The 16,193-nt window shown below is 40.5% G+C and overlaps 1 protein-coding gene across 4 annotated transcripts in view; it reads left to right on the forward strand.

Moving 5' to 3' along the window:
• Positions 1-16,193, forward strand: part of cacna1bb (calcium channel, voltage-dependent, N type, alpha 1B subunit, b) — a 159,921-nt gene that overhangs the window by 47,366 nt on the left and 96,362 nt on the right. For all 4 annotated transcript variants that reach the window (XM_076758020.1, XM_076758019.1, XM_076758022.1 and 1 more), the window contains exons 6-8: positions 10,962-11,053; positions 11,374-11,526; positions 15,833-16,020. In XM_076758020.1, the coding sequence (XP_076614135.1) occupies positions 10,962-11,053; positions 11,374-11,526; positions 15,833-16,020 (433 nt within the window). The remainder of the gene's footprint in view (positions 1-10,961; positions 11,054-11,373; positions 11,527-15,832; positions 16,021-16,193) is intronic.

Genomic DNA, 16,193 nt, shown 5'->3' on the forward strand with positions numbered 1-16,193 from the left:
CGGCCTACGGTAGACATCTGCTCGGCAGTCGTCTCGCTAGCTGTCACGCCATTATCGTCCCCTCATGATGTCTGAACTACAACACTTTGATACCTTTTGTAGAAATGTTAATATAATAATAAGACATTCTGGTGATTGGGCTGCAGTCGCTCTCCTCCCTGCAGTTTGCTGCAGTTCTTGCTGAATTACTGCCACCTAAGTTTGCGTTAAAAACCATTGGTCATCGGAATGTGCATTGTGTCATTTGCTTCCTTGTGCAATACAAAAAGGGACCTGCTCATAAAAGCGTTGCTTTACAGTGCAACTACAGGTCAAAAATTCCACATGGTACTTTTAAGTTTGTCACTTTGCCTGAAACACTAACATTACAGTTTTGACTCAAGGATTTATTAGATGCCCTCCACAGTGAAAGATTCAGGTTAGCCTTTAAAATTAGGATTTTAGAAACATTTCCATACCAGACCTTTACCAAATCTGATGAGAACTCACACTATCAGAGAGCCTCTGAATGTGACCTTCATGGGACCACTCAGTTAGTAACCCAAGTCGGACCAGGTCCAAATTGTATTAAGTCTGTCATGACAGGAGGAAAATATGCTATTTGAGGTAGATGGAGAATGAAAGCTGCAAAGTGCAGGAAAAATGATTGTCGAGCTTTGTTTTGGTTGTTTTCTGTTTTGTTTTCCCCTGAGCTGCTGGTCACTCAGCGGAGCATCATTCTCCTGCTGGTGACGGCGGTCTTTCTCTACTTGGGTCTGTTTGGATCCACCACATTTTGGATCAGGTCTAATTGGCCTCAGGTTGATTCAGACTGAGTCAGACTGTCTTACTGTGACATTCATATCAGGTCTCTTTCTGAAAATTCAGTCATGTTTGGGTTGTCCAAAAGTCAGAAGCCAATATCTCTCCACAAGATCTCTCATCTTTTTCTGCTTTGATTACTGTTTGGGAGATAAAATAAAAAGAATCAGTATGCAGCACTAGATTGCGAGACAGCTAATGTTTGCTTTGAGTGGGACAGAGTGGCGCTAATATTGTTGAGGTTATTGAAGAAAGCTTTAGTCATCGGGGGAGGCTCAGGTTAGATGGCTACCCAGTGGAAAGCACCCTAACCCCTCCCTCTCACTCTATTTTCTTTCTGTCATTACTCACTTCAGGCAACTACAGTATGTGTGAAAAAAAAAGGCCGACCACAGTTCTCTGTTATGATTTCACTTCTACCTCAACTCATCTGACTGTGGCACCGAGGAGCAACCTGTGTGTTCTGTTTTGACCACTCGGGATTCATTACTGGGTTGATTAACATTCAGATGTATGCGGAGTAGGAGGAGAGGAAGCAGAGAGAGGAGGGTAAAAGGGGAACACCTACTCTTCTTCTGTTTTATTTCCGTTTGCCGAGGCAAGACTGTGCCAGCTGAGCAGTGCCCGAACTGGTCTGACACTTAAACGAACATACCTGCAGAGTCTTTGATGTGACTTTTAAGCTTTATTTACTAGGATTGAAAAATCCTAATAATGTGTATGATTGGCACATTAGCCACATCCAGAGATATACTTGAAATAGAAATTGAATCCACTGAGTGCTACCTCTTTATATATTTATATATGTAATTTCATCTAATGTTGGTATTTATGTGCATTTTATGCTTATTTCTGCTATTATAAGGTGATGGATGATAAGGCATGGGTGGAGTTGACGATGCAAGCCAGTCAATTTCTTCCACATTAAAGAAGGAAAACGATGTCTTTACAGCTGGAAGCATGTTGTTGTCTAAACTATGATTCCATGCTGTAGGATTCCCTAACTAAGATGAATACCATCCAACAATTTTACTTTTTTTTTTACAAGTTATACTGTATCTTGTTCGCTAGCTATGAATAATTTTCTGCTCATCGATGGTGAGGTTTAGTTTTGTAGCTTCAGTTGATGAATACAAAAGATGCAATATGCACATGTTGACAGCTTTCCAGTTGGAAGACACCTTTGATGGTGCTGGCTCGCAGTTTCCCCTGCTTCATGTGTTTGTGTTAGGCAAGTTTTGGGCTCATTTTTACTGAATGCACAAGTTAAAATTCACATTATTCCTCTCATCTAACTCTACTAGTGACTAAAGCATGTGTCAGCTAGCTGGAAAAGAATAAATTAAAGATCAGAATTTGAGCTAGTGTCACTAACTACCTCTCTTGGGGAGTAATCAGTAAAGCAATGTTAGTTAAGAGTAATTTATTACATTTCTGAGTAACTTTCGACATATGGCCCAGCATTTTTACTGTAGCTTGGACGAGTTGAATGTTTGAGTTCACTTTTAGAACAAGAGCACCCAGTTCTCTGAGGTCTGACAACATTAACCGAAACAATATCTGCATTGTTTTTGCATGTTTTTCCCGTTTCTGTTGGATGTTACTCAAATAGGAGGTTGTCAGACCACACGTGATTAAAAATATCAGAGCTTATGTTACATCCTCGCCCGAGGATGTGAGCTAGCTTGTTTTTTTCAGTCCCTTGCCTTTGACTTGTTTATGAGTCTAATAAGGAGGAAGCCTGCCTCTGTGTGTGTGTGTGTGTGTGTGTGTGTGTGTGCGCATGCATGCAGTGTTAATTTAGAAGCACAGCACTACAACAGCAGCCATATTTGACAGCGAGTGGCTCTGGCAGCCACGATGAGTTCATGAGTACCCCCTTCTGTCCTCATGTGCATTGGGGGAAATGCTTGCTCTCCTGACTCTGTCACAGCTGTCCACTCACATCGTATAACATCATGGCAATACGGTCCACCACCATGCAAGCACATGCACGCACGCACACACACACTCACCCCACACAAACAGGGTGTGAGACACTGAAGCCATGAAGTTTCATGATTGGTTGGCTCGTTTCCTATTAGATCAGATGGTAGAAATGAGGTCTAATTGGCAAGAAATGGTCTGTGTCTAATGATGAGGTCTGTTTTTTCGACATTGTGTGTCTTCTCTGTGTATGTCTGCCAGCACATCAATGCACTCTTAACATGCACTCTTAACTCTTAAATGTAAATGAAAAATAATAGAAATGTTATGAGTTTTATGGGATGCAATTATAGCTGTGACACTGAAGTTCTGACAATGAAACAGACAGAGATAGGTGACAAACACAGACTAGGTTTGGGCAATGCAGATACGATCATCTGTCTTGTCTCTTTAGGTTTATGTTACCCTGTCCATATATACTGTACAGCCCAGTCTGACGCCAAAGTATATAATTCTAAAATATATATATAATAAAATATATAATAAAACATTATATAATAGACCCCTAGAGGATAGCGTGTCAGTGTGATGTTTGCCCTGCCTACGTGTGAAAAGTACATGTGTGTATGAAGGTGCAATCCCAGCAGGAGGCAATAATGACGGTAGCGAAGGACAAATATATATAATTTATACTATATATATAATATATAGTATAAAAGGCAACAAAGCCCATTTGTAGGAGGAGGGTTGGGGTAGAGTGGAGGGCCACACATATCAGAGTTCAATTCCCATATGTTTTAAGGAAATAGTTCATTTAAGTGAAAACTAATCAGGTAGTTTTGGTGCCTAAACCCAATCAAACTGCAAACGACCCCTGAAATATTTCTCAGCAGGCTTTATTTTGAAAGTCCAACCAGACTATTTATTATTGCTGACGTGGAATGAGAAGGTGTTTTCCTACCTATTTGATGCAAAATGTGACACCAGCGTGGTGCATTACACACCTTGGCATGATACAGGGTTGCATTGTTATATAGTACGTTTTCCAGATTTTAAGTTGAGACACAGTTTGTATTTGAAATAACCACATATGATCATCTGGTTTTGGCTAATCTCATGTTTCTTCATTACACATTCCACTTAACTTGCAATGACCTAAAGAAATCCAGAGATATTGAAGGGAAATACAGTATACCAGGATATAGATTGTGTAGCATCTATTGCCAGATCACCCAGCTGTGATACGCAGCAAATTTAATTGAAAATCTTCCCAGTAGTTTTCAAATGAGCCACATTGATAAAGAGGAAATGTTGACGTGGTTGCGGTGCTTGATAATAAGGTCTGGCTTTTATCAAAATCATTAGGAATCACCCTCTGGGGATCTGGTTAGGAGTTGTCAGGAACAGATGGATCAGCTGAGAAGCAGTGCCATCCTTGGTCCTTACAGCAAAAAGTGCAAAAAATCGGAGCTATACATCAGATCAGAAACATTTGACAGAATCCCCTCTAGTGGCTCTTCCTCCTACCTTTATCCGCTAAAACTGTGTTTTACGTGCACAGTTTTTCCTGCAGTAATGAGGAGTGCCTGCAGTGTGTTTTGTTTGGAGAAATGTGAAGTACTAAAAGCTTTGAAAGTCATAAAATTGATATGATACCTGCACAAGTAGCCACATTATAAGTAGATGATAGAGTCCTTGCAGAACAAAGCAGGAAACCTGAGGAGGAACTGGCACAGACTGTGGCTGGTTCAGGGATAATTCTCACCCCTCATTCTCCTGATTGAGCTGAAAGGTAGACAGACTTAATACAAAAACACCAGCTTGTCAAGCAGTTATTGAATTAAAATATTCACTAGCTGGCTCTGTTCGAATGTGAGGCAGCCAAGCATGCAGAGAGACAGTGACTGAAAGCAGACAGACAGTGTGTGACCAGCTGGTAGCGTTCAGACACACAGGCAGGCGGTTATACAGTCAGGTTTTCAGCACCATGTTCTCTTGTCTGTCCTCTGAGAGCCCCCCGTCTCTTCTTAACGGGATGTGTGAAGAACTCAATCACAGCCCCCGGCCCCCAGCTGGGCAGGGTCGCAGTAATTAAACTACATCACTCAGCCTCACGAGAAGGCTGCGTTTCTCCATTTTCCTCTTTTTCTCAGCTTCGTCCACAGAGTCCGCCTCTGTGTTTTTTCGTTTTGGCTGGTTTCTGTCTCTTCCATCACTTTCTTTAAAGGAATAGATGAACATGTTGAGATAGATGAGACTTTGGCTCTCTCTCTTAAGTTAGAAAATATGGGTAACACTTTACAGTACAGTCGACAAAAATGTGAGTCATGACTAACGAAGGAGTGAGGAACTAACAGAATTGTTGACTAGATAGTAGATGAGATGAGTTACTCAAGAACAGACATGGAAATACTACATAAATAAACCATGAGGTACTGATCAGTTCAGGAGTATCTGAGAATTGAAATGACAACTTTCTTCCTAATTTACTCTGAACCAGTCGTTGAAAGGCACAAACTAGTAACTATTCAGTCATTACAAATCAAATTCATTATTTCAATTAATTACTTAACCATTAGTTAAATTATTTTTGCTCCTCCCAAAGTAAGCTAGTACATTATACTAGTAATTTTTTTCATTACTTCATTACACATACATTTATGTGTATATAATCTTTCACTCTTATCGCTACTAACTCATCATTATCCATTCGACATTTGATAATTCTGGTTTGTCCTCGTTTGTTCAAGATCTACTCATTAACGTTCCTGATTGGTTCCTCTCTCATTCCTTAGTAACCACTCACATTTCTGTGTACCATGCTATAAATTATGCACATACCAGCACCTCTCAATCTCACAAATCATTCATTCATCCAATTAACTTGTTCAATTAGTCATTTTTACACATTAACACAAGTGAGATATAAAGCCAGGGCAGCTGTTTGCTCCTGCTCTGAGGCTTTATGCTGGCTGTAGCTTTACACTTAACATAGAGACATGAGTGGTATCAATCTTCTTATGCAGCTCTTGGCGAGAAAGCAAATAAGCACATTCCCCAAAATGTCAAACGATTCTCTCAAAGCTAAGTTAATCAGTTTCAAATCTCCAAAACAAGCTGCCGAACAAGCAGCCCTGTCTTTGCCTTCAAAGGTTGTGATGGCAAACCTGTTAGCAGACGGTTGCCTGTTTGCACAACTTGTGGCAACATTAGCATTAATTAGGAATTGTGTTTCACCACCAACCCCTGAGAAACAATATGTGGCTCTTTGCCTGCTAAATGTTCCACTTTTTTCACCAACCGGCTGTTAACTCTGGTTTATGGTGCTGGGCAAGTAGAGTACAGTGGATTTATCGGAGTTACTTTGCTTAAAAACAGCTGCTGGCTGCTGGAAACAAGGCTAAAGGGAAGATGGAACCAAGAGGCTAAAAGGTTCCTTTGTCAATAATCTTACAAAAAATATTGATACACACAGCAAAGTCTTAAATTTAACAGGTAGTGCTGTGTTCAAGCAGGTTTTCTCACCTTCCTCCTGGTGGCAATGTCACCCATTGGACACTGTATACTTCCATTTATTTGTGTTAAAACGTTCATCCATTGAACTGCGACGAGGAAAGTGGCATTCAGTTGTAAAAGTATGTCCTTTAATCAGGGAGTGAACATGATTAGAAGTCACTTATTTAACTTTTTTTGTATGGAGAACAGAATTTAATAGACAACTTGCTGAAGTGAAAGGCATGTTCCTTCCTTCAGATTTTGAGAAGCAGCATGAATCACTCTGTCTTTTCTTGTCTTTCTGTCTTGTTCTTCCATTGTTTCTTTAAGGTTTAAATTAGAGTCTATTTATACTCCAGTGATAAAGGCTGAATCACAAGATCTGGATATATATTTGATGAACCACAAGGGAGACGAGTACTTTATGATGCATGTGAATTTTTAAAGATATTTGTGTGTTTTCTTGTGTGTAAAAATTTGAATGGTTGTACCTGTGTGTGATAATATGGAGAAAAAGGACGTGTCTGTGAGTGTGTGAGCGAGTGACAGACGATAGCATCACCCTCCATATTTCCTGTGCCAGTGTCTGGCACCCACATAGATATATTGTGGTGACGATAAAGGGATATTAAAACTCAAAGCTTCTTCTTCAGCCTTCCCGACTGTCTGTCTACACAGTCATCAAATCACAGGCAAACGTACACACACAGACACACATACAGTACATGTGTGCACTTAGCAGAACAAAGTGAGTTATTGATCGCGGAGGATATAAAAACAGCACAGAGGGATGATTCATGTTTTTAAATCCTCTTTTCGTTCTGTTTCTTCAGGTCACAGTGGCTTCGTGGACTGTGAATAGACTGTTCTTGCTTGCTTCTCATTTGGCCATTAATGTCATACCTAGAATGCAAGAATTTCTTAACCTCTGGTCTGACTCAGATGTCAAAGTTTGACAGTATAATGTGCCCAGTGTGGAAATCCAAACCTGAAATTTGAGATTTGAAACCCAAATATGTCAAGTGAAGTGGTACATGATACAGTATTTTGTTTCTACTGCCAGAGCCGTAGTATTAGCCTGTAGCAAAGCCTTACCAGAGCGGCTAGGGGGAATCGCAGGAGGCAGACCACCACGGTAACACAGGTGGTCTATTTCCAAAAGAGTGGTACCATGAGACAGGTGTGACTAAAAATATGTACAAAACAAAAATCAACAAAAGAACAGTTAACTTGGCTTAACTAAAACTAAACTCATACTAACACAAGCTTAGATTGCCCTTCCATCAGCTGGAGCCAATCTAGTCTGTACCATACATGATGCGGGGGACTGCAGCACCTCTCCTGACAACAGGGAACATTATTCATTCTCACTGACCTTCAAGTGGAACCACTTCACATTGTTTCCCATATATCATACAATTTCAAGCATATGTTCACAGTCTCTGATGATGTCACCCAGTGTACAAATACAGGAAGTGTTCTGGCACTTTTTTTGTCCCTGTGAAACATGGTGGATATGGTAAGAAAGGGAGCAAAGGAAGAAAATGATTAACTTATGGAACACAGAACTGAACCAGTATACCAAAACTAAACTTAACATTACTTGTCTGTGCTTTATTTTTACCAGAAATGATGGTATTTTAACTGTAACCAACAAAAAACAAACCCGCGACAGCATGTGCCTTCAAATTACAGATCAGTGATGGAACCATGACTAAACAAACAATTAACAAGCATGATTAAATATATAAGAAATATAGCATAATGATGGTGACAATGGCATGTTCTCACCCACTTTATCACATGTCTGTTAAGGTTTTTAAATTGTAGGCAATTCCCATCAGATCGACTGTGAGGGAGTGTTTGTGAGGGAGTACTGCATGATTGCTATTGGATGTGTGACACAGTACTAATAGTGCCAGTAGTCGTAGCAGTAGTGTTCTAAGTGGCTGTAGTAGCAGTCACGGAATAGCACATCATGAATAAAGAAACTAGGTGTGGAATTTCAGCTTGTTTAGTTTAGGCGAAGGCACAGGAAACTGAAAATAGTGCATTTGTAGCTTAGAAGGTGTCGGTATATTGCATATATACATGTATATTGTCCTGGCATCCACTCTTAGTTTGCCACCGTGTGTTTTTTAATCTAAATTCTATGATCATATGTGCCATTTTTTCAGGTTGTTGATTGAATCTTTGTGTTGATATTCTGGTTATTGTTACTCCATCAGTCTTCAGCAGCAACCTCTTTGTTTTTTATTCTGTCTTGCACATTGCATATGTTCTTAGATTCTGTGAACTTTTGCACATTCCTGGACAAAACTGTACAACTGTCATTCAAATAGTGGTCATATGTGGAGCTTCTTGACTTGCAGTACTTGCTCTTATCTTCATCTTATGTTTTATTGTTATGCACCAGTATACCACAGTTTGCTTGATTTAGTTTGGTTTAATGTTAGACAGAACTTGCTGAAGCGTCGTGTTTTCAGCCCTGGTCAGTAGGAGCTCATCTCAGTCAGTCAAATCTGTGCAAACGAAGGTTGCATTTCGGCAGAATCTGGAGGATCCTTTGATTTGATTTATTTTAGTACAGTGGGGAGAGGCACAGACAGAGTGGGTTTAGGTGTTCAGTACTGGGTGTGACTTACTTAATTCTTTATTAGAAAGTTTAAATGTATGCATCTGCATGCTGATGTGATGGTATTAAGAGACTGTTTTGCTGGCCTCATCAACATCTCACTGCGTCTTTCTTATTAATCTACTGCAGGTTTCCTGCGTGGAGCTGAAAATTGTAAATCAGTATGATAAATAACAATCTTAATTTGCACATGGAAAAGTAATGAGAAAATCATAAAAAGGGGCATTTGGAAATCCATCACTGTCTGCGAAGTTGATCAACTGCAACGCCTGTGCATGAAATATGTATAAAACAATATATTCTATATTACAAAACAGCACTTTCATCTCACTTTCACCCATACTCTCTGTCTCTCTCTCTGTATGTATGTATGTATGTATGTATGTATGTACTGAATCTCTTTCAGTCAGTCACGAGTGTATGCTACCCTCTACATAAAAGCTCCTGTACCCTTGAGGATTTTCCGCCTGCTTTGGGGCCCCCGACGGTACTTAACTGAGAGGTTTAAAAATCATACCCATTTGGGATGTTAGAAATCATATCATTTATACTCACATGTGTTTAAAAAAAAAAAAAAAAGCACATCACGAATACAGTTTCCAATAAAAAAGGCAGAGGTGTAGGTTCTGTTTCAGTGTTGGGAAGGACACATGAGTGGAGAGGAATATGTGGAAGATTCAGTTAAATCAGGGCTTATTGTGTATGCGTGGTTCATTTTTGAAAACGATGTTGCTTGCTGTAGACTGCCAGAAAATGTATTCATGCAACAATGTATGTATAATATATCAACCATTCGGAGCAAGTCAAAATGCTAAGAATGTCTTAGCGTCCTCGAAAGCTGGTAGTGATGTAACCATCCTGTATATGTTAGTCTGCCCCTCCTGTATGAAGCAAGGTCTCCCAAAGCAGACAGAGTGAAGGAATGACTGTTAGCTTCCAGATCAAATTAATATCACGACTGGTTGCGTTTCACTTCCATCTCTTTACAGTAATTCTTATTTTTATATGTCTCATATCTCTCTCTCTCCCTCTCTCTCTCTCTCCCCCTCTCCCACTTCCTCTCTCTCCCTCTCTCTCTCTCGCCTCGAGCATTTGTTTTTTTCTGTGTGTTTCAGTGGAGCACTTAAGTCTCCCCCTCTGTGTACAGCCTGTAATGAGGTCTGCCAGCTGAGGCTCAATGGCCGGTGCATACACACACATACACACACAAACCCCACCACAGTATGTTGCTCTTCCACTTGTAGGTAAAAGCAGATATAAACAGCACATGATGTTATCAGACACATGTGATCAACCTGTAGGGTGTGCGTGTGTGTGTGTGTGTGTGTGTGTGTGAAATTCTTTTCTCTGTATTAAATCATTATGAGTTGAATATATTAGGATTTTGGACAGCAATTTGATGTCACCTGGAAGACTGTGATTAGCTTTTTCAATTATTTTGTGACATTTTATAGACAATGCAATAGATTGATTAACAGAAAAAACAGATTAAAGATCCAGTGATTTGTAAGATTTGCAGATTTTGTAGCATCTAGCGGTGAGGTTGCAGAATGTGTTGGAGAACCTACGATGGCCATGAAATTCATGAATAGCGTGAAAGGCTCTCTCTAGACTCAGTGTTTGGTTTGTCCATTCTGGGCTACAGTATAAATGTAGCAGTACAACATGGCAGACTCCTTTGAAGAGGACCCGCTTCCTCTGTAGATATAAAGAAACTTTGTGATGGAAATGTTTCACACTTTTCTGGCATTTTCTAGACTTGAAGATGAGTCACATTACAGGATAATCAGGGACTGTCATGAAAGCTGGAGTGATGAAATAGGGAGTCATAATAAAGAACAGTTTCGATAATCAAAGTGTTTTTATCATTTGTCAAGCAGAAAACTTTTCTGGCTCCAGTTTCTCAAGTGTGAAGATTTCCTGCTTTTCTTAAAAGAGTTTTCTGACATTTGATTGACTAAAACATAGTTGAATAAACTTCAAAAAATGAGCAGATTGTTCAGTAGTGACAGTGTTTGCTAGCTGAAACCTGACTTTGTGTGTATTAATGCTACAGTGAAATACTGCGTCACCATGCTTATTGGATGTTTGTGTCTGTATACAGAATCCTGGCCACGGTGGGTTCGGACTTTGACCTGCGAACACTGCGAGCTGTGAGAGTGCTGAGACCCCTGAAACTCGTGTCAGGAATCCCCAGTAAGTCTCTCCTTCGGCATTTGAAGACATTATGATCGACTGCATCAGTATCATGCTATCATTTCATTCTTGCTGTTTAAAACCAGTTATCAGTCAGATGATCAGACAGTAAAAATCCATCACAGTTTACAGACCACCTTCAGCTTAGTTGTAGTGATGTTGTTCCCAGATCTCTGCAGTTGCTAATCCTAACTGTTAGAAATGATGACCAGATCAACAAATAAAACCCAAGCTGCAGTGAGCCTAAGCCTTTGAAGCAGGCATTTTCAAGAGATAGTCTGAGCCCTGCTAACACTCTCCCATCCTCCTCTGTCTCTCAGGTCTCCAGGTGGTGTTGAAGTCCATAATGAAAGCCATGGTTCCTCTGCTTCAGATCGGCCTGCTGCTCTTCTTCGCCATCGTCATGTTTGCCATCATCGGGGTGGAGTTTTACATGGGCAAATTCCACACCACCTGCTTCAAGTTAGACACTGGTGAGAGCGACAGCTTGGCTGCGGCGTGTGTTTGTGCGACAACACTGATTATCAGCCGAGTTGACGCCAGGACAAACTTTTTTTCCTTTCAGCTGTTCCTGTGTTTGCTGCGGATGAGAACATATATTGCATTGCATATTTATGCAGGCGTGCATAAATGATTCATAAGTTGTATGTGTACATGTGGCGTATGAGTAGCGGCACATTCACAGCGCTGACAGGCAGCGTGCCTATATCAACGCTACACAAGTGCACAGCAGAATCCATGACAGCTATTTTTCACATTTTGATTTTGATGAATGATATTTTCACGGTCTTCAGGTGTTGATTGATGGCTTCAGCTGTAACTCAATAGGGATGCTTATGTATTCAGTCTCACAATCAAATGCTACGTCAGTGGTGTTAATGAGGTTGCAATTCTCTAGGTCCACCTTTCCCCTGCATCACAAGTGAATGCTACTGTGGACAAAAATGACACTTTTTGCTGTGAGTGGGAGTTGAGCAGCTTCTCCATGACAGTGTTTCGGATGTTTTATCTCCTTAAATCTAAATTAGGTTGATTTTTCTGCATGCCTTTTCCAATATGTGCTGTCCAGTTTCAGGCTTCTTGAATGTGTTTTACCTGTCAGGCAGCCATTGTTTTCCATTATTTTTTGTCAAAAAATCTAATCTTGACTCCACCAATGCTGTGGGAAGCATTTTATTTTATCCTTAAATGTCCAAATAATCTCTTAGCCTGGAAAGGTCTCTGTAATTTGGTACTATATATGTATATGTTTGCATAAATTCTAAAAGTAGTCATTTGGTGGCACTTGTGTTTAATTCCATTTGCCAAAAGCAAATGTTCTTCAGTCAGCTGAACAGCAGGTCAAATGAACAGCTGTACATGTACATTAAAGTATACAATGAAACAAATATGGAGAATAAAGTTTCCAAATAATAAAGTGATATTTACATTGATTTGAATTAATCTGGGTGCGTTTTTCCAGTGTTTATTATTTCAGCAAATCTTTCAAAGAAATTCCTCTGAAAATCAAACTTAAAAGTTCAATTCAGCCATGTAATTATGGGAACTGCATTCTCCATATTTGTCAAATTGTAGACTTAATTTACAACCACACAGAAAGATACATTTTATATATATATTACATATTGTTCAAGTAGAGGTAAATACCAAAAGGACTGGAATTAGTTGAAAATGTAGCACCATTTGTTACTTTTCCCAATGATTAGTATCAAACTACATTGTCCTTTCCAATGACCGTCCAAGGAATTTACAGTTGTGTATCAAGAAACACTGAAAACAATGTCAGTATAAGGAGCGGTGTAAGCCTGCTCAAAATGTCATCAGGTCATTCTGCCAATCAGTTTTTGAGAGGGAATGGAGATCCACCAATTTCTAACTTTGAGAGAGCACACACGGTGGTCTTTCATGCAAATCCATCAAACTTCAGACATGTTGCACTGGAGAAGGGTTATGGGATGTGTTTCAAATTCGAAAAAAAAATCAAAAACACAATTTGTAAAATGGTCAGCTTTCATGTTAAGTTGAGCGCGAACCACCAAAATTGCCGATGTGCTTCTTCAATGTGTGAAAATAAAGAGGAAAGATGAGCCTCCTCCCCTGTGCAAAAACATTTCTGATAAATCCCAGCCAGTGTTGTTATTATACTACAGCATTATAGTAATTATAGAAAACAGCCAGACTGCTTGGCTGAAATTACCCATTGCCCAAAATTATGAGAAAGCTTTATTTCCCCGCAGTTGGTGTCAGATAGAGTGTGAAGGTGTGACTTGAGGGTTATTGGCTGAGCCAGCTGTAAAATATGTGTCTTTCTATGAGAATGTGTGCATGCGTGCATGTGTGATGGCATGCGTGAGTGTGTGTGCGCATGTTTGAGCCCAGTCAGGGTGCTTGTAGTGGTGTGAGCAGTTGTGACAGCCTGCTAATGTACAGTACATGTGTTGTTGAGTTATTTTAGTCACAGAGACGCAGCAGGGTTTGATTAAGCTGAGCACCACTGGTGGCAACTTTCTAAGTGAAGGCTGCTGTGTTTCTTCTTTGTGCGTGTGAGTCATAAGCAGGTAATGCTGGATGCAGTCATGAAGAGCTTGTGTGTCTGAGTATGTTTGCATATTTCCGTTTTTCTCAAGTATGTCTTCACTGGGTGTCCCTTCACTTGAGCTTATTCACGACCTTGGCTTCTTTGTACTGGTGGCACATTCTTTCTTCTTCTCTTCAATTCTCTCCGGGGAGAATTTGCCTTTACATAAATAAATAAACTTACTGTCATGAGCTATTAATTAAGTTCAGTGTGAGACAAACACACAGAGGGATTGAAATGGATGACAAAGAAACTCCACAGCCCAAAATGATTTAAGATGTCTTTTGGGGATTTATACTAACAATGATGACGTGTGCTGCTCATTGCATAGAAATTCCGTGCTGACACTCAAGGCTCACTAAAATATGCAGTGGGTATTCCTACATATTTGTTCACATGCTCATGAAATTTAATGGCCGTATGTTTGCCATGAATGTGACTTTGAAAAGCCCACAGCACTATGAAATATGTCCTTCAACATATTTATTTGTATTTTGTTTTTTGATTTTCATCAGGTCATTTAAACCAATTTTAACATAAATAAATTGAAAAAGGTTGTTAAATATCAGTCTGTAATCACTGCAAAAGGATTGATATTTAATATCTCACAACCTTTAAGAAGGAACAAAACTAAAATAAATTATTTCAAAAAAATAAAACAACACTTAGATAATGAGCACTAATTTTGTAAATTTTCTAATTTCAATTAGGAACTGTACCCAGTCGAAGAAAATAGAGACCTGAGATGTTCCCATATAGTCCATGGACACTGAGTCCGGCTGACACTGCACCTGTCAGCAGGAAGGAAAGGACATATTTTACTGGAGTGACACCAGAGGGATGTTGGCTGTGCAATCTGGCTCTGCAAATCATCGTTAAAACTTGGCCCAACTTGTGATCGTGGCACTATCCCTTATGAAACACTGGGTGCTCAGGGCATCTGTTATACTCAGCACATTTATTCTTTATTCTGATCCCCATCTGCTGACATGTGTGCCAGCACATCGTTTAAACAAACTCTCAGCACCCTCCATGTACTCCGAAACGATCTCTGTAGCTCACTGTCACTTCATAATCCCTGAAAACTCAAGCACAGAGATGCTTAGTTAGTCCACATCCACACTAAACTGACGAAACCCAAAAACACATCTTTTACAAATTCACAGCAGAGCACAACTTAATTCAGACACAATAATTTCCTGATGTGCACTTCCTCTCGAATGCTGTGTGTCTCTGTGGGTAACACTAAGATTGGATTTGTGCACGTAAAGACCAATAAGCATCACTTAAATCATGGTGTGACTCAGGCCCTTTTGGCTAGTGTGGTCTAAATTGTGCTGGCAGCTACAGCTGCAGCTGTGGTGCACACTGCGCACTAGCAGGTTCCACAAGTATCATCCACTGGTTTGAATTAAACATGCAAGACAAACTGTGAGGACAGCAGAGATCTCTGTGTGATTGAGCCGGGGGGGGATCAAACGCAAAATGGCACAAAACTGAGTTTCTTTCATGCTGTTTGTCCCTGATTTAAATTATTCAAATATTTTCATGCAGAACTATTAGCGCCATCTGAAAGTACGTCATTAAGTAACTGTTGGGGGAAAGGGCAGCTGACAAATGGGCCATTTCCAGATGTTCTGATCAAGGGCTGTGCTATTGGCTGCTGGCAAGGTGCTCCCTTCAGCTGTGATATCAGTGGGGCTTTGTTGCTGCACGGTGATGAAAAGTGGGCCAAGCCACAGAGGAAAGCTCTAAATTCAGTTGCCGATCTTTGCACTGACCTTCACCTGTGGTCACAATCTTTGTGTGATGACTCGCGGAACAGGGTTGCTGCCTCACTCTGTATGATAAGGTTAGGAGGTCAATGGTCTGCGTTGATTGGAACCAGTTGAAGTGGGCGGGGCACATGGGAGGGATGTCCCTGGGTGTTATCCTTTGGAAATGTTACTGGCATGACTGATGACTAATTGATAGGAGATTATGGGATACATCAGAGCAACTTGAGGCAGCTGGGGAAGTAGCAGGACAAAAGGACATGCTGGGTCCTCTGCTGTCCCTGCTACAGTTCTGACCCACATAAAACCTATCAGCATTTGGGGTCACTGGAATCATTCTATCACTCAGTCACTTTGAGATTTATCTTTTCGTCCACAAGCCTTTCTAAACTCATTCCCTTCCTCCATTTGTGTCTCTTTCATCAGGTGAGATTGCTGCAGACTGGCCTTGTGGTATGGAGCCGCCGGCCAGGACGTGCCCCAACGGGACCGAGTGCAGAGAGTACTGGACCGGACCCAACTTTGGTATCACCAACTTTGACAACATCCTGTTTGCAGTGCTTACTGTGTTCCAGTGCATCACCATGGAGGGCTGGGTGGAAATCCTCTACAGCGTGAGTCTACATTCACGAAAGGCTTTGGATTGTTGTTGTTTGTTGTGTAAGCTTGGTTTCTTGCTGGCTGTTCTTTTTCCTCACATTTTCCTCATCAGAATCTTCAGTCTTTGCTCAGCTATTTTATGCTCCCCAGTGGAAGGGCTTGAGGATTAGTTGATGTCTTTGTTAGT

This window comes from Chaetodon auriga, chromosome 19 (assembly GCF_051107435.1).
Source record: "Chaetodon auriga isolate fChaAug3 chromosome 19, fChaAug3.hap1, whole genome shotgun sequence".
Lineage (NCBI taxonomy): Eukaryota > Metazoa > Chordata > Actinopteri > Chaetodontiformes > Chaetodontidae > Chaetodon > Chaetodon auriga.